We start from the raw sequence: 21,491 nt of genomic DNA on the forward strand, positions 1-21,491 counted from the left end.
CAAAATCAGACAGTGTTGGTGAAAAATGGATTTCTGTTGGAAACTGGTTTTCCAAATCCCATACGAAATCTGTGTTTTGGATTAGAAAGGTTAGCTGGTCTAATGGCTAATATACTTTCAGCAAGAGCACGTCGGTCTGCTTCAGGCACTTTGTCACTCCATAGTGCTAGAGGTACAATTTCTTCTGTCAGATACCAAAGGTGATTTTTAAAAGCATTAATTGCACTTCCAGAAATTTCTGAATTAATAATACTATATTTTATAAGTAAGTGAAAGAATTGCGAGTCATTCCATGGTGCATCGAAGACAGTAGTGCACATCATCCACCATGAACTATATACCAAAGTGACAAAATTTCTAAATTTTAAAACTTGTTGATGCGTAGCTATTGTTCCAGTTTGTAGTTCTTGGATTTGATGTTGAAATAAGCAAATTTTGATTGAATAAATTAACTTTGCCATCTGCTTTATATAAAGCTGCTTGACATTTAAAGTCTGCTGCAGTTCTCATTTGGATTGTTTACTGAGAATAAAAAACAAAGTTGAACAAATTCTAAGTAGTCACCTCTGCAAAACATAACATTTGATTTAGCTAATTTGATAACAAATTTTTTGCACTCGTCAATTAATCTTCTTGCGGACTCACTAAATGAACTGTCATCAAATTTGGATAAATTTATAGGTATAGCAGCGTCACTCTCTTCCATAAACTGCAGTAATGTATAATGTTTGCGAAATCTTTTAAACAAATATGTCTGGTGACTTCGATGCTTCAATTTTTAAATCGTCAAACACATGTGACAATATAATTTATCCAATGTGGTGACGGCCACATTGGATTGACGGCCTAGCTGACCACAAGAGAGCTTTACCCAAACGCTCTTGAATAGCTACACATGTTGCAATTATATGTCCTGTATTAGAAGCAGTAATGACAAACGACATATTAACTATTGAGTCAGAACAGTTCCATGAATTTAGCAAATTAGTTGTTAAATTAGCAATGAAAACTCCGTTCTTTTTTCTTTTTTTTTGTCTGTTCCTATTGGATATACTGGTACACCAAGAAGCTTAACTTCATATGAATTACCCACTATAACTGCAAGCCTTTCTTCTGCAATATTTTGATTTGTTAAAGTTGGTAAGAGTTAAGAATCCCAGTGTAAAGTTGCAAAATTAAAACCATTCCATTGCTCCTTACAAGCTTTGACAATGTCTCTGACACTTGATTGTCTTGCTCTGTCTGTTGTTGCATATGATGCTGAAATTTTGGATGATTCACCACCAGCTTCTGCTATTAAAATTTTAGTGTATGAAGCTTGCTGTGCTGGTGTCATTTTAAACGTGTTGCTAATGATATAACATCAGGTCGTTTTATAGTATCATGTGGAATAAAAGCATATGAACCAGTTCGTGTTGTACGATGATGATTTCTGGTATTATGCGCATTATAAATCTGTCTCATCACTTGTATCACTATTTTCATCTCTTTCAATTTCATCAATAATAACTGAATTAAAACTTATATTTAAGTTCCTTATTTCCTTGGCTATTTTTTCACAAAATGCTGCTTTTGATATTTCACGCATTTCCTGACTCTTAATGTTTTGGTGTAATATTTTATCGTGTGAGCCAAAGGTTGTTAGATGATCACTTTTCATAGATTGAAGAAGAGCTAAATCTTCTGGATTTTTCATAAGGCATTCTGCATTTTTAGGCATAATGAAAATGTTTTAGCTAATTCTTCTTCCATTTTCTTTACTTCATTAATTGAATTTGTTGTATTTCTTCTTTGAAGAGGAATTGCTTTTAATTTTGTGTTGCCTTCATGAAGTTTTAGTATTTTCTCACAGGATTTACGTTCAGTAATCATTGGAATGTTTGCTTTTGCATAGAAATCAAATATTTTTGACGACAAGTTTTGAAGAATCCCATTTGATAAGATTCTGATCGGCACCTTTCTCAGATACATCAAGCAGCCAAGCACTTGCAAGCTAGTGGATAAACGTGAGCCCTTAAATTCCGAGTCCTCTTGAGTAATTCCAAGTCCAAATACCATTGAAGATTGTACAAAAGGTAAAAGTCAAAACCAGACAGATAAACAAGGCTTTGTTTGGGGAGAAAATGTCACTGATTCAACAACAGCTGATTTACTCATGTTTATTGAAAGATTTCAAAATATGATATTTTCAAAAATTCATGGATCTTATGAATTAAAACAGAATAGATCAACTTATTTAAGTGCTTTATAACACATATGCATAGAATAACAAGAAGAAAACGTAAAGAACTAGCATTAGCAGTTGTATGATAGAAGAAAATGGTAGAAAGTTGAAAACAAATAGTGAACCTAAACTTACAATTACAAAAGATGTTATAGAAAGTTACTGAAAAAATGGTAACAGTTGAAGTTAACACAGGTACAATGTAAACTAAGTAATTTAAAAATTATTTCTCAGTACTACACTTTGAGTCAATTTTGATGTTATAATTGTTCATTTACTTTAAAAAAGAAACTTCTTGCTTGAGGTGGGATACCTAAATCAATTTTGATTTTCATAAAAATTCACAGGAATACTATCTAGTGGTATAAGAACATTTTTAAACTAGGGACAAAGCAATTTTAGACTAGTTGGGCAAATGATGCACCCTAATACAGGGTGCCCCAAAACAACCACATAAACTCTGCACAGCTAGATTCCTCGATGGGATGTAAAAACTGTAAAACAAAAATACATAATAATGTGATATAAAAAACATAAAAACCTCCCCAAAGAAGCGTTCCTGTACGATCCATAGTTTACGAGAAAAATATGAAAAACAAAGTATGACGTCACTGCTGGTGCTAGGAAAAAACACTTTATTGGACATACCAACAACAGTATTTGCATATCTTTCGAGACGATAATGTTCAAAACGTCATTAAGTCGAGTCCCGACTTACGCGAGGGATGCGTTCCAAGACTCCTCGCGTAAGTCGAAATTTCGCGTTATGGAAAAATATATGTACATAATTTTTTTTAGAACCGTACCGAACTCCTTTAGACGCAAACACCCCTCAAACTGCTTTAAAGACTTCCTCAACTATACATTACAGTTTCTTACATAAAGAACAGAACTTCTGCTATATATAAAAAAATAAAAAGGGTTTTATTCAACATGAAATACTTTAAGATGCACAAAATGAATGATGGAAAGTGGATCAATGGTAGGAAAAGACATAAAATAAAACAGTACGGTACGCACAGTATGTAGTAATAATAAAATGATGCACTATAATAGTACTGTACCACTGTACAGTACTTGACCACCAAATGAAACGATACCATTGGGGGTGCTGGACTAGGGATTGCTCGGCTCCTGGTCTGGATCAAAAAATCAGAGCTGTCTTCAGGGTTCCGTCCAACTGGCTAAAGCACAAGCAGTGGGTAGGAAAATGTACCAGGGAGATAAATGACCTTATGTGGCTTTTTTTTTTTTTTTTCTAAATCGGAATTTAACTAGTATGTTGTGGCCATCACGAAACTTTCTTCTATATTTTTCTTTTTTTTCTGATCCCTCCCCATGCTTGACGAGGAAGCAATATTCCCAACAAAAACAAAATTACACATGCAAAAACTTGGCTACCATCCCAATGTCTGAATTATTGCAAAAGCAAAGCAAAGAGCGAAAATTGAAAGTTATTTTAAAAGCCTTGCTTGAATTAATTACAAATATTTTATTTGTTAACAAACATAAGATGGCAACAGTTAAAAATTTTAAATCATTGAGATAATATTTCCGATCATTTCCATTCAATTAAAATCACGAGAAATACGCAGACGACAATCTATTACGATTTATCTTTCTTATTGTTGCATTAATAAAGCTATTTTTATTCAAAAAAAAAAAAAAAAAAAAAAAATCAACACCTCTTGGAGCGATTGGCGTCAAAATTGAATCAAAGTCTGTTTACATATGGATTCACATATATTCCAAATTTAAACCAGAACGTAGTATTACTTCTTGAGATAGGGCACTCACAATGGAAAAAAAGAACGGGCGATTGCGCTACCCCCTTTTTAGCTGTTGACACCAAAATAAAATCAGCTCTTATACCCACTAAGGACTACTTGCCGATAAATTTTTCTTTCATTCTGTTCATTATTTCTTGAGATACAGCAGTCACAATTGACGACAAAAAACGGTCTATAGCTCAACCCCCGTTTGAGTTATTGACACCAAAATTGAATCAGCACCTGTTCCTGTTAATGGCAACATATGGACCAAATTTTGTCTGATTCCGCCAGTTACTTCCTGAGGAATAGCAAGCACGCGTAACTCAAAAAACGTCCCATTGCTCCACCCCCCTTGGAGGAATTCGCGCCAAAAACCAATGGGCACAAGTTCACATAGGGGCACATATGTGTACCAAATTTCGTTCGATTTCATGCGGTAGTTTTTGCTGTAGAGCGGCCACAAAAAACTGGTCACACACAGACGTGACACACACACATACATACACATACATACACACACACAGACAGACAGACATTTTCCAAAAATAGTCGAAATGGACTCAGCACACCTCAAAACGTTCGAATCCGTCAAAATTCGAAATTCGAAAATTTGCACGAATCCAATACTTTCTTCTATGTATTAGATATAGAAGAAAGTAAAAATAATCTTACTCAACTTTTTACTTTCTTCTATATCTAATATATAGAAGAAAGTATTGGATTCGTGCAAATTTTCGAATTTCGAATTTTGACGGATTCGAACGTTTTGAGGTGTGCTGAGTCCATTTCGACCATTTTTGGAAAATGTCTGTCTGTCTGTATGTGTGTGTGTATGTGTGTCACGTCTGTGTGTGACCAGTTTTTTGTGGCCGCTCTACAACAAAAACTACCGCATGAAATCGAACGAAATTTGGTACACATATGTGCCCCTATGTGAACTTGTGCCCATTAGTTTTTGGCTCGAATTCCTCCAAGGGGGGTGGAGCAATGGGACGTTTTTCGAGTTACGCGTGCTTGCTATTACTCAGGAAGTAACTGACGGAATCAAACAAAATTTGGTCCATATGTTGGTATTAACAGGAACAGGTGCTGATTCAATTTTGGTGTCAATAACGCAAACGGGGGTTGAGCTATAGAACGTTTTTTGTCGTCAATTGTGACTGCTGTATCTCAAGAAATAATGAACGGAATGAAAGAAAAATTTATCGGCAAGTAGCCCTTAGTGGGTATAAGAACTGATTTTATTTTTGTGTCAACAGCTAAAAAGGGGGTAGCGCAATCACCCGTTCTTTTTTTCCATTTTGAGTGTCCTATCTCAAGAAGTAATGCTACGTTCTGGTTGAAATTTGGAATATATGTGAATCCATGTGTAAACAGGCTTTGGTTCAATTTTGACGCCGATCGCTCCAAGAGGTGTTGATTTTTTTTTTTTTTTTTTTTGCGAATAAAAATATTTTTATTAATGCAACAATAAGAAAGATAAATCGTAATAGATTGTCGTCTGCGTATTTCTCGTGATTTTAATTGTATGGAAATGATAGGAAATATTATCTCAATGATTTAAAATTTTTAACTGTTGCCATCTTATGTTTGTTAACAAATAAAATATTTGTAATTAATTCAAGCAAGGCTTTTAAAATAACTTTCAATTTTCGCTCTTTGCTTTGCTTTTGCAATAATTCAGACATTGGGATAGTCGTCAAGTTTTTGCATGTGTCATTTTGTTTTTGTTGGGAATATTGCTTCCTCGTCAAGCATGGGGAGGGATCAGAAAAAAAAAAAAAGAAAAATATAGAAGAAAGTTTCGTGATGGCCACAACATACTAGTTAAATTATATTCAGAGGTATGGAACACTAAGATTTGATCAACACAATTTCAGTTTGAAACGCCATAATGACTATCTAGTCATAGAAACCAACACAAAAGAAACTAGTATGTTGTGGCCATCACGAAACTTTCTTCTATATTTTTTTTTTTTTTTCTGATCCCTCCCCATGCTTGACGAGGAAGCAATATTCCCAACAAAAACAAAATGACACATGCAAAAACTTGACGACTATCCCAATGTCTGAATTATTGCAAAAGCAAAGCAAAGAGCGAAAATTGAAAGTTATTTTAAAAGCCTTGCTTGAATGAATTACAAATATTTTATTTGTTAACAAACATAAGATGGCAACAGTTCAAAATTTTAAATCATTGAGATAATATTTCCGATCATTTCCATACAATTAAAATCACGAGAAATACGCAGACGACAATCTATTACGATTTATCTTTCTTATTGTTGCATTAATAAAAATATTTTTATTCGCAAAAAAAAAAAAAAATCAACACCTCTTGGAGCGATCGGCGTCAAAATAGAACCAAAGCCTGTTTACATATGGATTCACATATATTCCAAATTTCAACCAGAACGTAGCATTACTTCTTGAGATAGGGCACTCAAAATGGAAAAAAAGAACGGGTGATTGCGCTACCCCCCTTTTAGCTGTTGATACAAAAATAAAATCAGTTCTTATACCCACTAAAGGCTACTTGCCGATAAATTTTTCTTTCATTCCGTTCATTATTTTTTGAGATACAGCAGTCACAATTGACGACAAAAAACGTTCTACAGCTCAACCCCCGTTTGAGTTATTGACACCAAAACTGAATCAGCACCTGTTCCTGTTAATACCAACATATGGACCAAATTTTGTTTGATTCCGCCAGTAACTTCCTGAGGAATAGCAAGCACGCGTAACTCGAAAAACGTCCTATTGCTCCACCCCCCTTGGAGGAATTCGCGCCAAAAACTAATGGGCACAAGTTCACGTAGGGGCACATATGTGTACTAAATTTCGTTCGATTTCATGCGGTAGTTTTTGTTGTAGAGCGACCACAAAAAACTGGTCACACACAGACGTGACACACATACATACACACACACACACACACACACATACATACACACACACACACACACACACAGACAGACAGACATTTTCCAAAAATGGTCGAAATGGACTCAGCACACCTCAAAACGTTCGAATCCGTCAAAATTCGAAATTCGAAAATTTGCACGAATCCAATACTTTCTTCTATATATTAGATATAGAAGAAAGTAAAAATTGAAACTCGTCTCCTGGATAATTTTGATTTTGGAACTTTTACAGTAGATACAGTAACATATTTATGAGATAAAAAATGAAGATAATGATAACTTATGCTCTATGATCATTTGTGGCTCAATTTGTGACAACAGCCCCTCTTCCTGATATCTTTAATCTATAAAACAAGAGCAGCTTCTCTTTTCATTTTATTTACTTTGCTAGACTGATCTGCAAGCTTTAATATTGAAACTAAGTTCCGAACTTTTACGGATATCGTGATATCGTTTTGTTTTGACTTTTAATTGTACGCATAGAATATTCGCATGGAAAAATTTTGTAGTTGTTCAAGCATCTCGAGAATCTTAGCCTTTTTTTTTAAATCAGAAATTTCATTTTTCTTCCCATATTCACAAAGTGTAGATAAAGGCGCCACTGAGGAACCAATATATTTCATCAACTTTAATTTTTAGAATGAAAAAAAAAATGAAAGATGCTGAGCGGTTATTTGATGCGCTAACAACTCGATGCGTAGACTAGTTTGGTGTGGGAACTTTCGCTCTCAGTGATGCTTGAAGGGATGTAATAACATTCACGAAATCAATATTTGGTAGTCAATAACGAAACCGATATTTCCTTCTAAAAATTCGTGTTGTGGACGAAAACATCGCGTTAGCTCTAAAATTTCTAAATTGGGAAAAAAAATTCGCGTCATAGCCATTTCGCGTGAGTCGAATCGCGTTGTAGCGGAAGTCGACTGACGTCATACTTTGTTTTTCGTATTTGTCTCGTAAACTAGGGATCGTACAGGAACGCTTCTTCGGGCAGTTTTTAGGTACTCCCAACGAGGAATCTAGCTGTGCAGAGTTTATGCGGTTGTTTTGGCACATCCTGTATATTCGTAACGGTGATTCTGTGATTACTGCTCCTGGAGCATTTCGCATTCGGTTCCAACTTATCCGACATGATTCTGTTCCCGATAGAAGAACTAGCACTGAAAATAAGAGCACCTTTCCGCCCTCAGACTGGTTACGCCGAAAAATATAATGCATGTGAAAGTGACTATCCGGGAATCTCCAATGCGTTTATCACTTAAACATGCAGCTGCCCTGCGATTGTCTATTAGGGGTGCAAGAAAAATCATGAGCAAGGGTGGATCAGAATTTTTTCAAGGGAGGAGCGATTGATTAAGTATCCTGATTACGATTTACACATGCACACTGAAGGTCGTCTTAGGATTATGCTTTTTGAATTGCTACATCGTCGAGGATCTCATAACCCGCTATCATCTAAAAACAATCTATAGTCGCATGTTTTAGACTTTAATTTTGAAAACTCTCCGGAGGAAGGCCGCTAATATCTCCCCCTATTAATATCACCAAATTAGTCTAAAACTGCTTTTTTGGAGCTTCAATCTCAAAAAAATTTAGTTTGAGAGTTTTATACCCTTCATTCCATAGTGTTATCAAAGATGGCCTACAATTTAAGACTTCAATTCTGGAGTATTTACGGGGGAAAATCCTAACTCCTCCTTCCCTTACCATCATCGAACGTTCTGTGAAATTGCGCTTCTTGAACTTCAACATCGAAAAATTTCCGGTGGAAAGTGCCTCCTGGAAGGACTTATCGCTCTCATCGCCCCTCCCCCCCCCCCCTGTACCCGCCATTAATCCTGAACAGTTTTCTCCACAATGTGAGTAGTTTTTCTGTTCCAACAGGATCATATCAGCCGAATATCAAACTCTTGGTGTGTTGTGCTCAAATTACGAATGTACTCCGACGCAACACGCGACGATTCTCACCACAGCATGCCATTGAGACTACTGTAAATAGCACACATAACACATCAATCGATACCACCTTCATCACCGTATACCACAGCAACTCACACAGCGCCGTCTCTAAGGGTTGATATGCCGGACTCTGTGGCTTTACAATATTTCCATGTTTTTAATTTATGTTATAATTTTGATATAGTTCGTTGCTTTCAAATATCTGCTGACTTTTTTTCAGTCGAATCATAAGCAAGAAACAGAAAAAAAAAAAAAAAAAAAAAAACAAGCTTAAATTTGAAAGGAAGTGAAATACTAATTCATCATCACACTTCGTCAGATATTCTTAGAATCGTCCAATTACATCACTTTTCGAACTGCAATGTACTATTGATTTGTTATTTTCACTTCTTATTAACTGACATTTTCCACTTTACGGCTAAGAAGGACAATGACATTCACTAATGGTTACATGGTTACGTTACTTGTATAAATTTTCTTTAAGAGACCAGAAGAAATTTAAATCCCGGATTCCCGGATGTGTTTTTTTATAAATTTGACCTGTGTGCTTTTTTTTTTCTTTTTTTTTTTACCATGGGGAGAAAAGAAAAATTAAAATTTAGAACAAAAGAAAAAAATAGAACAAAATTACTTTCTATAAGTTTTCAAAAATATACGACATTAAACCAAAAAGAAAAAAAAATCAATTAAACTGCGATACATTATGTAAAGTACTATTTTATTTCTAAATCAAAACTTAAAATCTCATTAGGATTATGAAAGAACAATCTCAACAAGCTTGTCCCCCATATAACCGTGCTCATGCGTGATCATCATATTTAATTTTAGCTTTGTGAATTAGATGCAGTTTTCGACAGCGTCAGTTTCGAATGACAAGAAACACAAAATTTTGCTCAAATGATGTAGTGAAAAGCAAAGGGATGCAAGTGACAAAATTAAAAAATTGGAGATAACCAATAAAAATGGTAGGTGAATCCCTCCTCTGTCTTGGGGCAAGAGATGGTTCTAGTAGCCCTGGTAGGTGCTGCTGTATAGCATGATTTAAAAAAAAATTCAATGAAAGTCTACATAGGATCTGATCTTTAAAAGCGTTTTACTCGAAACTTAAAATAGTCCACTTGCATCCCTTTGCTTCTCACTGCCTTGTTGTTCACTAATTAAAAGCTTTTTTTTTCTGTAAAATATTAATTAATGTTGGCATTTTATTCGACACTATTCAAAAATACTGACTGAAATTGTTTAAACACTTATCCCTGTGGGAAAGTAGTCGCATAGGTCCGTGCTAATAAAAGTCTTTTGGCTGCTGCTGGAACCAATTACGCAGGCACACCTTTACTTCATCGTCCGAATGAAATCGTTGTCCCCGAAGTGCCTTCTTGAGTTCCCCAAAGATGTGGGATCATATGGGGTTAGATCTGGACTCGAAGGGGGGTGGTTCAAGACTTCCCACATTGGCTGTGTGTGGTTCCGGTAAACATTCAAGTGCCGTCAACCTGTTACACGATAACCCTAAAACATAGGTAGCCAATGCAACTGAGGAACTTTTGAGGAAATTTCAGTAGGAAGTCTTGAACCACCCCTTTTCTAGTCCAGATTTATAGCCATACGATCCAAAATCTTTGGGAAACTCATGAAGTCACTTCTGGAACAACGATTTCATTCGGACGATGAAGTAAAGAAGCGCGTTCGTAATTGGTTTCAGCAGCAGCAGCCAAAGGACTTTTATGAGCACGATATTATGCGATTAATTTCCCAGTGTTATGAGTGTTTAAACAATTTCGGTCAGTATTTTTGAAGAATATCGAATCAAGTCTGTTTTATAGCCTCTGCTTCGTTATTTATTAACTGATACGTATGAAATTTGATATGTATAAAATTTGCTATTTTCAATGCAAGTTAATTGAATGTTTTACGCATCAAAGAATCAATAACACCAGGGTCGAATTAAAAGTTTTGGGAGGGGGAACATTTTCAATTCGCCGAGTGAATCTCCAATTTTACAGAATGATAAAATACGAGCATGCACAAATATCATTCATGAATAACATCTAATGAGAAGAAGTATTAAAGTATCATTTAAAAACAATTTAAAAAACTGTAAAAAGAAAAAAGAATCTAAATGTTTCAATATTATGTCCGAATGGGGTGGTTTCTTTCAGTCAAAAATACTACTTTTAGTCACTGAAATAGATAGAATGAGCAAAAAAAAACATGGACCCAGAAAATACTTTCATTTTCCCAACAGTTTTTTTTTTTTTAATTTTTTTAATGTTCGATTTTTCAAACAAGACGTGGTCTTTATGACGTCACAAATGATGCACTTTGAGGCATCTTTTTACTACGTTTTCACGTTATGATAATCAAGCAGCGAATTTAAATTGCGCTCTACGTTTGCTACCAACCATATCGTTGCCAATACGCGTGAGTAAAGATGCGAATTAAATATTTTGGACCGTGAATGGCATCACTGAATGGAATTCCTCATTGGTGATGTCATCGGCAGAAGCGTTAAACGATGAAAAAGCACCGATTTAAGTAATTTTTTAAAAATATTAAACTTAAAGAAATTATTTAAAAAATGGTCAAATTCTATGTTTTTAAGCATGCTCTTTCCAAAAAAATGCTTTAAAAATTTTGGAAACGACCCCATTGTCACCAAAAATTTAAGAATAAGAAAGGGAGATTACAGTGACCTCTCGTCACTTCCCATCTGGGTACCCCTGTATGACACTGGGGAAAACAGTTTAATATAATTTCTTGTGAGTTAGATTTATAAGTTGTTTTTGAGTAAAATAGGCATGCTGATTTCAAACTATAGTTAGGTTTTTTTCTGTCCCATCAGGTTTTTTCCTCTACACCTTACGTGAATGAGAGAATGAATGGCTGAAATAAAATTTTGAGATTGAAATAAAAATGTTTCCTTTCGAAAACATTATTATTATTATTATTGATAAGTTAAAACTTACTATCTGTCACAGCAACAAGTTAAAGGATATATAAAGAATCTTATATGTTATTTCTCTATAACCTATTTTTCTGTCGGTCCGAGAGATATTCCTTATTCCTTTATCGAATTCCATAATTTACCACTCATTTTAAAGCTTATCATACCGGCTAATGACAGAAAAGAGACCTTCAGTCAAAAAAAGTATCGCTTCTTTTAAATTTGAGATTTAAAATCATCGATGAAAAGGTCGATTAATGGGTACGTCCTTTAATGAATTACAAAATTCAAAATTCCGCTTGGGATGTTAGAAAGGAGAATCGGGTAGCTCAGTATAGCCATGGTAGAATATTCGACTTCCAACCGAATGGTCCCGGATTGCGCCTCTGTTGTTCGAATAGCCAGCCGTTATAGCATTTTTAAAGTATGCATTTTGCCTATAAGATCTTAGTCGTCAATATTAATGCAGCGGAAATACTCTTATGTTTTTTGACTTCTTAATGGCTTTGCAGGCTTCATCAAGCGTACTGAACTATGACTCGTTATTCATTTTTAAGTGACTATCGCAATGTAGTTTGTGAGTTATTGAATCCAGTAATTTTCTACCTAGCGAATATGTAAATTTTTACATAGAGGTTTTTTACATGATATTTTTACAGCTGGGCTATTAATTTTGAGCGCGAATGCTTCGCATGGGTCAGCTTGTGAAAATAATTCTGTGTTCATTAATGATACAAAGAGGTTATTTTTACATCGTAGAGACAAATTTTTCTGATTATTATTGCAAACCTCAAAAGATTTTTTTTCCCTTTCTTTCTTATGTTTTCTTAAAAATTTCTTATATTTAGCAATTGGTCACTTTGATTCTTATGTAGCTTAAAAACTTGACGTGATGGACTAAAACTGAGATCATTTTTGGATTTAGGGGCCAAACGTTAGTCCAAAAAAAAAATAAATATCATGTATCAAAGTTAGCCAAATAACTAGTCCCTAAGGTTACGGATCTTAGGTGAGACCCTAAGGTATTGGCTCCCTTGGTTAGGGAAGTCCCTAAGGTATTGGCTCTTAGTTACCAAATAGTAAAGATTTCAGTCAAATATTTAGTTTTAAGTGCTCTTATAATGAATACTTATGAATCCAAGGCGTAAAGTGGTACAAATTCTTACCAGTTTCCGGAATGGAAGGCGGCAGCATTCGGAGGGGTGGTAACAGCAGACGAGTTGCAGGCAAATGTCGTCGGCGGGTACCTAGAATCAGGTCTCGGACGAAGTCGACTTGCCTCCAAACAGTTTCTGTAGGAGTTGAAAAGTAAAAATAAGATGAACGTACTCAACATTACATAAACATGTCATTTACCTTAATCATCGAGTAACCCGCGTGTTTTAACAGTGAAACGCTTTCCACTGCATGATAATATGTTTTGGTAATGTTTAACATGCAGGGAAGGCGTTATTGTGACAAGGCTGAACTGGATCCGGTAAACTTAACTGTTTTACTGGTAAGACTGTGTCATTTCAGGGGAATGAAGAAACGAAAAAGCGGTCAACTATGAACGTTATCTACTGGAGTTTAGGGTTCATCCACTGGAGTAAGGGTTACAATTTCAACCATCAAAATATCACCAAACAGGCAATGGCTTCGTTCATATGTAGATGAGTCGAAGCAATTTTCACTCGTCATGCCTTGACGGGCGACTTTTTAGCTACAGGGGTCTGAGAACCTTCAACCTTCAAAATTTTGGATTTTCGGGAAAAAATATATGTTATGCACAATTTAATTCTGAACAATTTGATACCTTATTTATTACAATACGCCAAAAATTTTTCAAGTTATCGTAAAAATGCGTAAATTTTCCCCGTAGAGATTTATGTTAACAACAGCTGTTTAGGCGTCTTTTTCTCAGGTGCCGGTTTTCTTCGGTTTTCTCGTTTTGCGCGCATGATATGTAAGAAAGTTTCTGATATATTTCCGTAAAACTTTTCATGCACGTTTTTCTGATATATTTTTCTGATCTGAACCTAAATTTTAACTTAAAATAAAAGTTAATATTTGAAAAAAAATATTTTTGCACAAAATTTTGGAAATTTTCGATATTAACTTATAAAATTTTAAAAAATAAATAATTTTTAAAAAAATAAACAAATTTAGGTTCAGGTCAGAAATATAAACCAGATAAACATACATTAAAAGTTTTACGGAAATGTATAAGGAACTTTCTGAGATATCATGCGCGCAAAACGAGAAAACCGAAGAAACCGGCACCTGAGAAAAAGACGCCTAAACAGCTGCTGTTAACATAAATCTCTATGGAGAGAGGTTACGCATTTTTACAATAACTTGAAAAATTTTTTGTGTATGGTAATAATTAAGGTATCAAATTGTTCAGAATTAAAATATGCATAACATATATTTTTTTTCTGGAAAGTCGAAAATTTTGAAGGTTAAAGGTCTTTTTAAAATAAGCTTCTTTTGCTTCACTACCGGAGCAGTATTATTTAATGTATTTACTCATTTAAATAAAGGTTGCAATCTTCTTCATTGTTTGTCAATAGTCGTAGGTATGTGCGCAGGCCTCGCATTTTATGAATTAGCAAAATTATTTGTTTCGTTCGGGAAATTAAACATTTCTGCCCCCTCAAAAATACATATAGGGTTACCTCTGCTAGGTTCGCATATTCTTATTGCATCCGGGAGCTAGAGCCCCGTAAAATTGTAATAAGATTTATGTTTAGCGTCAATATCTTGTCAAATGTAGTAGATATTTTTTTATTTATTTATTCACTTAGTATTATCATTATTATTATTTATTTATTTACTTTTATTAATCTAAAAATAGTTTGTTTTCTTAACATTATAACAGTAAAATGATCCCTTTAAATAAAAAAAAATGTTGTCCGAAGTTTTGACTAAGATTGTTTTTTTTAAAATTGAAATTGTAAAATTTTAGATCTGTTAGGTAAAGTTCTTTGGTTTGACAACTATTTAATTCCGTTAATATTTTCACTGCTTTTACAACAAAAATGCTGAATTCAGGATTTTGTTAAAAAATAAGTATTTAAATAAGATTGGAGACTTTATTAACCCGAGACAACTTTGATCACTTTTTTGACTTGACTGAAAAGAAAATGCAAGAATATTTTATTTAAAAAAAAATCTCAAAAACTTTTCGGATCCGTCGAGATTTTTATTTCTTTTCCAAACGAGATAAAAAAAATATATGAAGAAATAATTTTTTAAAACAGAGAAATCGAAAAGTAATGATAAAAATATAATTGATTAACGAGTTTCACTATGCCACCTTGCGGTGATTAAGAAATTAGTCAAACAGGGTAAAACATTTTATTACACACGTACAAGATGTTTGTCTCTCTGGACAGATCATATCCTACGTAACCGACACGTTCTTGGTTTTACCTCCTTCAGCAGCCATTACTCAGAGATTGCAGCGACATCTACAGTTTATTTGGCATGCGAACAATAATAACTCCAAACTCTTGTTCGGCTGGGATTCTTTTTGAAAGATTTATTCAATTCACGCAAACTTTTGCCATTTTCTAAGTTTTCTTTCTTTCTTTTTTTTTTTTTTCACTGGGTCTTTTTATTGGCTCCTCCCTGTTTGCAGACCCAGGGGTTGACAACCATTCCTTTATGTGGTACAACTATCGGCGAACGGCCATTACAGTTTCAGAATTTCGCCCCTCAGTTTCCCACTAAGTTTGCAAAAGTAATTTTTTTTAAATCAGTGTTTGCATCTAAGCAAAAGCTCTTTTTCTGGGATTCATTCCAATACGTCAACTTAAACGCGACATTAAATATTTTATTGTTCTCCATATTTCACACTCAATTCTCACGAATCAATTCTAGTCATTAATTGCTACAAAATTAGTGGATGTGAATTTAATAACATTCCTAGCAACGATCACATTTTAAATTGAGTTCTAGTTTTGAAATGAAGACAAAAAAGTGACGGAATCTCTTGCACAGCTTAGTTCACACTCCTTTTAAATCTCCCGTCATCTTAAATCCCTTCAATAACACCAATGTAACACGTAAGGAGGTTGAAAAAAGTAATACTCCCACGCACCAACACAAATGAATATAAATATCCATTCCGAGAAATACTTTACGCAGAAGCAAAAGAAATCAACGTAGTGGGAATTTGAAATTTTTCGGTCAGCATCAGTTTGATGTAATTTTTACAATATTCTGAGTTGAAGTGTGGATATCTTTGCAAACGTACACGCATTTTCCTATCTCAAAATCTTATTTTCCAAGTTTTAATTTTTCAATATTTTCTTATTCTGCAAATTTTTGATCTTTTTACTTTCTTCTATATCTAATATGTAGAAAGAAAGTACTGGATTCGTGCAAATATTCGAATTTCGAAGAATTCGAACGTCGTGAGGTGTGTTTGGGTACATTTCGACCATTCTTGGAAAATATCTGTGTGTGTGATCGGCTTTTTGTGGCCGCTCTACAGCAAAAACTACCTCATGAAACCGAACGAAAATTTGATACACATATGTCCCCCTATGTGAACTTGTGCCCATTGGTTTTTGACGTGAATTCCTCCAAGGGGGTGGAGCAATGGGACGTTTCTTGATTTATGTGTGCCTGCTATTCCCCAGAGAGTAACGGGCAGAATCAAATAAAATTTGATCCATATATTGCCACTAAGATGTACAGGTGCTGATTCAATTTTGTTATCAATAGCTCAAACGGAGGATGAGCTACAGAACGTTTTTTGTGGTCTCTTGTGACTGCTATATCTCAAAAAATAATAAACGGAATCAAACAAAAATTTATCGACAAGTAACCCTTAGGAGGTACAAGAGCTGATTCTATTGTCACGTCAATAGCTGAAAAGGGGGTGGTACAATCGAACGTTCTCTCATTTTCATTGCAAGTGCTATATCTTAAAAAGTAATGCTTCGTTCTGGATGAAACTTGATGTAAACCTATATATGTGAACAGTCATTGGTTCAATTTTGGCGCCAATCGCTCCCAGGGGGGCTTTTTTTTTTTTTTTGTGCGAATAAAAAGTTTTACTGATACAACAATATGAAAGACAAATCGTAATTGACTATCGTCTGCGAATTTCACGTGATTTTAGTTGTTGGGAAATGATCGGAAACATTATCTCACTTATTTAAAATGTTTAACTATTGCCATCTTATGTTTGTTAACAAATAAAATATTTGTAATTAATTCAAGCAAGGCTTTTAAAATAACTTTCAATTTTCGCTCTTTGCTTTGCTTTTGCGATAGTGAGGTCGTTTCCAAAATTTTAAAAGTATTTTTTTCTGAAAGAGCATGCTTAAAAACATAGGATCTGACCATTTTTTAAATAATTTGTTTAAATTTAATATTTTAAAAAATTACTTAAAACGGGGCGCTTTCATGGTTTACGCTTCTGTCGTGTGACATTACAAATGATGAAATGCCATTCTGTGTTGCCATTCACAGAGCAAAATATTTAATTCACATCTTTACTCACGTGTAGTGGCAACGATATGGTTGATAGCAAGCGTAGAGCGCAATATTTAATTCGCTTCTTGATTATCATAACGTGGAAACGTGGTAGAAAGATGCGCCAAATTGCATCTTTTGTGACGTCATAAAGACCACGCCTTGTTTTCAGAACCGGACATTTAAAAAAATAATTAAAAAATAACTGTTGAGAAAATAAAAGTATTTTATGGGTCAATGTTTTTTTTTAAACTAATTCTATCAATTTCTATGACACAGAGTAATACTTTTGACTGAAGGAAACAACCCCATTCGGAAATTGGGTCGGTCGTCAAGTTTTTACGTGCGTAATTTTATTTTTGCTAGAAATATTGCATTTTCGTCAAGCATGAGGAGGGATCAGAATTCATAAGAAAGATATAGAAGAAAGTTTCGTGATGGTCACAACATACTAGTTTTATTTTTGGTTTTCGCGATGTTTAAAAGATGCATTAAGGCTTCTTTCATGCTTTTTTCTTCTTTCTTTCGTGGAAAAATAGGCTAAAAAAGAATTAGAAATACGCGGGGAAAGACTTTATGTACTGTAAAAATATCTCTAGAGGCAAAGAAAAAAGAAATAAAAATTAAAAAAAATTAATTAAATAAATAAAAAATTGGGGAAATTGAAAGCAGAGTATTGATTTTGGGAAAATGTCTTTACGTCGGTTTGTCTTCCCCTCCTCTTGCTCTCTATAACTATGAAGACGGGAAGAGAAAATAATCATAGGCTGTATCTGTTTGTTCTTCTGAATTTAGCTTTTGAATGTTTGTTCGTTAGAATTAATTCAATCTGATAGACTAGTGACTTACTTCAGAGAACACATAACTCAGCTTTGCCCCCGACTTCAAGAAGCTTTGCTTCTCGATATCTAATAGGGGCAAAGTTTTGCCTCGATTAAGTTTTGCCCCGACTCCAGCCATGGTCCTTTTGGCTCAGCGGTTAAAACACTGTGTCACCTAGATCTCTGGATCAAACCCTGCCACGGACACTTGGAAACATTTTACGGACAACAATTAAAACTTAGAAAATTTTGATTAAAAATCAAACCGCGTCCACATCCATTCGCCGCAGACTCAATAGATAGAGATCTAGTTTCCTATGTTGGTTTACAGAGATTTCGGGATGTTGATGTCACAGGCTCATGATGAAGTTTTAGGGTCAGGACTAGTAATACCCCCAAAATATCTCATGCTTATTTCTCTACTCGGGGAAGTCTTCTCCGACTCTGGTTTTTTTTTTTTTTTTGGTTTTTTTTTTTTTTTGGTTTTCAAATTGTCTTATACTGCTTCTTTTCTGCAACACATACCTGCCTCTCTTTTGCCTATTTCTTTACACGGCCTTTGCTCTTTTTTACAGTTGGGGCCTAATGAATTGAGTATCTGTAATCTGTATGTGTTTCATAGATTTTTCTTCCCCAGTCGTCTTAAAACGAAAAACTAGACCTGAAACACAGCAAAAATGTTACGAAGTCATGGCAGCCCCCACTCTCAGTCTCATAGACTCGGGGTTCCCAGGACTTAGACAGAATACAAGCAACGGAGATGAGGTTTTTGAGATCTGTAAAAGGCTGTGCAACTCTCTATAAAATTAGAAACGAAGACATACGTCAAGAGCCGAAAAATGCTTACATGGAAGATAAAATTAAGGACTACTGCCAAGATTGGATACACCTCGTCCGACGTATACCACACAGACGATTACAAAGAGCCGTATTCTATTACAAGCCACAAAGGTGACGAGACCAAGACCCAGGGGGCACTGCTTGGACCAAGTAAAGCCCAAGATCGCAGCATAAGTATCGACACATCCGCCTTCTTGGGGCTAAATGCAGTTTTCTTCCAGTGTCTGCTGTAATGAAGTAGCGTGTTTTGTTTCTTGATTGTGGATTAACATGAAGTCAATAAAAAACTACAATCAAGAAGAAAAACACACTATTTCGTTATAGTAGGCATAGGAAGAAAGCATAGTTTAGCCTCAAGATGGTGGACGTATCATTACTTATTCTACGATTCAGGGAAGTCGGAACCTTAGGACAGGAATTAAAATGGAGGGAGAAGGTCCAATCATTGGCTAAGCAAAAGCTTGTGCAAAGAGCTCAAGTCACGTGACTCAACAACGACGAATGGTTGACGCGTTTTGCGTGAAACTAGGGAAAGAAACCTGACATCTTCCAGTGCTTTTCTTTAAAATCTATTACGTGACTTGAGGTCTTTCCTTCACGAATGAAAGTCTTTACTCCCTCCATTTTATCTTTTCTCAATGGTCGGAGCAGGTCTTTTGCCTAATCCTTGAGGAGAAAGAAGTCGTCTTAGGTGCAAGATGGTTATTCATTGTATCATGCTTTTGATTTAGGGGACATGGTGCGCATGTATACACTACACGGAATCAGGTGGGAAAAAAAGTTACCTGTTGTCTTCTGAAGACGTGGACACTTCCGACGACTGGCATCGCTGGACCATCTCTCCCGTTTTCTCGTAGCATCCGTACCCTTCGTTCCCGAGTTCGTAGTAAGGCGGCTGCTGCTGAAGGGGCAGTTTCTGGATGTCTCTACCCGGGTAGGAGAGTTGCTGAGGAAAAGACGAGCAGTCTGAGTACGGGGTCGTGCTGCTCACGAACGGGGGGCTGGAAGTGGTCGGCGGCGACCTCTCATAACGACAACTTCTCATTTCCGACACCATCATGGTCTGGAAATTAAAAATCAGAAAAACTGAGAATCAAAACTTAAAAACTGAGCAACTCTCCATCAAAAGCATTAACACTGGTTTAAATGGTCCGCTCTTTGTAAATGAGAATATTTGCTGAGAAGTAGTTTCCTTTTGTAATAGGTAGTACAACATTTACCATCTTTATACATAAATGGCTACTTCTGTATGTATGTAAGGGTAAAATTCAAAACTACTGGACCGGTATTAACAATTTTTCCCCCATAGATAGCTACATTATCAGGAAGAAACGTAAGCTATAATTTATTTCTAAAAAACTCAGTTTAAAAACGTTATGATGGAAAAGAGTAAATTTCATGTAGTTTCCCCATTAAATGAATAAATATAAAAACCCATTGTTACAAAAATTCGTTGCCTTACAACAGCAATATTAACAGTTATCATCATAAAAATTTTGAATCAAGGCTTCTCTGGAGCAAGCATGAAATTTATTGCTTTTTTAGGATTTTTATCCTCATCTATGCCAATAATCAATAACGGAACGAAGTAAAAAGGCAACAGTTGGAAAATAGAAAGTGTTTATTGTCAAAAATTACACAGCCTGCAGAATTCGGGTCATGAAAAAGTGATTGTACGTATTGAGTGACTTTTATTCTATTGGATGCGCTGATTTCAAGTATGACATCCATTTTTTCAATCATAAAGATATTTTCACCAATTGGGCTTTAACATATAGGCAGAAAAACCTATTTTTTCCTATTCTGAGAGAGTCTTTTCAAAATATGTGTAAGTTTATTACTTACACTTACAAACGAGTTTATGCATCAAACATACAATTGGAAATCAATTACTAAATATATATACATTAATTTCCAAGAAATAAGAACATAGTAATAATTACTGAAGGCAATCTTTTCAACTAGCGCTGTTTTTGCAGCCAAAGACTACGTAATAATGTTTGTCTGCTTTCATTTCCATGTAACTAAAATATCGCAATTGAAATAATCTTTAAAACTTCTGTTCAAATGTAAAATAATCCGCTAACTAAATTAGGCAAATCTATAAACAGCACAAAAACTTCCATTAGTTTGTATTTGTTCACAATTTCAAACACTGGTCAAGTTTTGCTACTTATTATATTTAGCATTATTTTATGATCACCAAAAGTATCTCAGTATTTGGCGACAGTATCTCCTTGACGAAAATTAGTAACATTCAGTTTTACAAAGTATGGAGGGGGGGGGGGGCATTATCTAAGGTATCCTAAAACGCAAATTTGGTAATATTTTAAATCGTACCAAGAACCCACAATAATTGAAATTTCCCAAAACAACTAAATCAAGTATAGTGGGATGACGGGCGGCTACATTTTTCAAAACCGTTTGTTTCAATAGCCATATAGAAAAAGCTTTAGACAATGTTCAAAATAAATAAATAATAATGAATAATAATAATAATAATAATAATAATAATAATAATAATAACTGATAATAACT

At 34.8% G+C, this 21,491-nt stretch overlaps 1 protein-coding gene across 1 annotated transcript in view; it reads right to left on the reverse strand.

Annotated features, from left to right (window-relative positions):
• LOC129226790 (transcription factor SUM-1-like) overlaps window positions 1–20,010 on the reverse strand; it is a 123,664-nt gene extending 103,654 nt beyond the window's left edge. The window contains exons 1-2 of the mRNA XM_054861418.1: window positions 19,739–20,010; window positions 12,990–13,115 (exon numbers count right to left, since the gene is read on the reverse strand). Of these exons, the coding sequence (XP_054717393.1) occupies window positions 12,990–13,115; window positions 19,739–20,010 (398 nt within the window). The remainder of the gene's footprint in view (window positions 1–12,989; window positions 13,116–19,738) is intronic.
• Between the last annotated feature and the right edge of the window lie 1,481 nt (window positions 20,011–21,491).

The sequence above is a fragment of the Uloborus diversus genome, chromosome 7 (assembly GCF_026930045.1).
Source record: "Uloborus diversus isolate 005 chromosome 7, Udiv.v.3.1, whole genome shotgun sequence".
Classification (NCBI taxonomy): Eukaryota; Metazoa; Arthropoda; class Arachnida; order Araneae; family Uloboridae; genus Uloborus; species Uloborus diversus.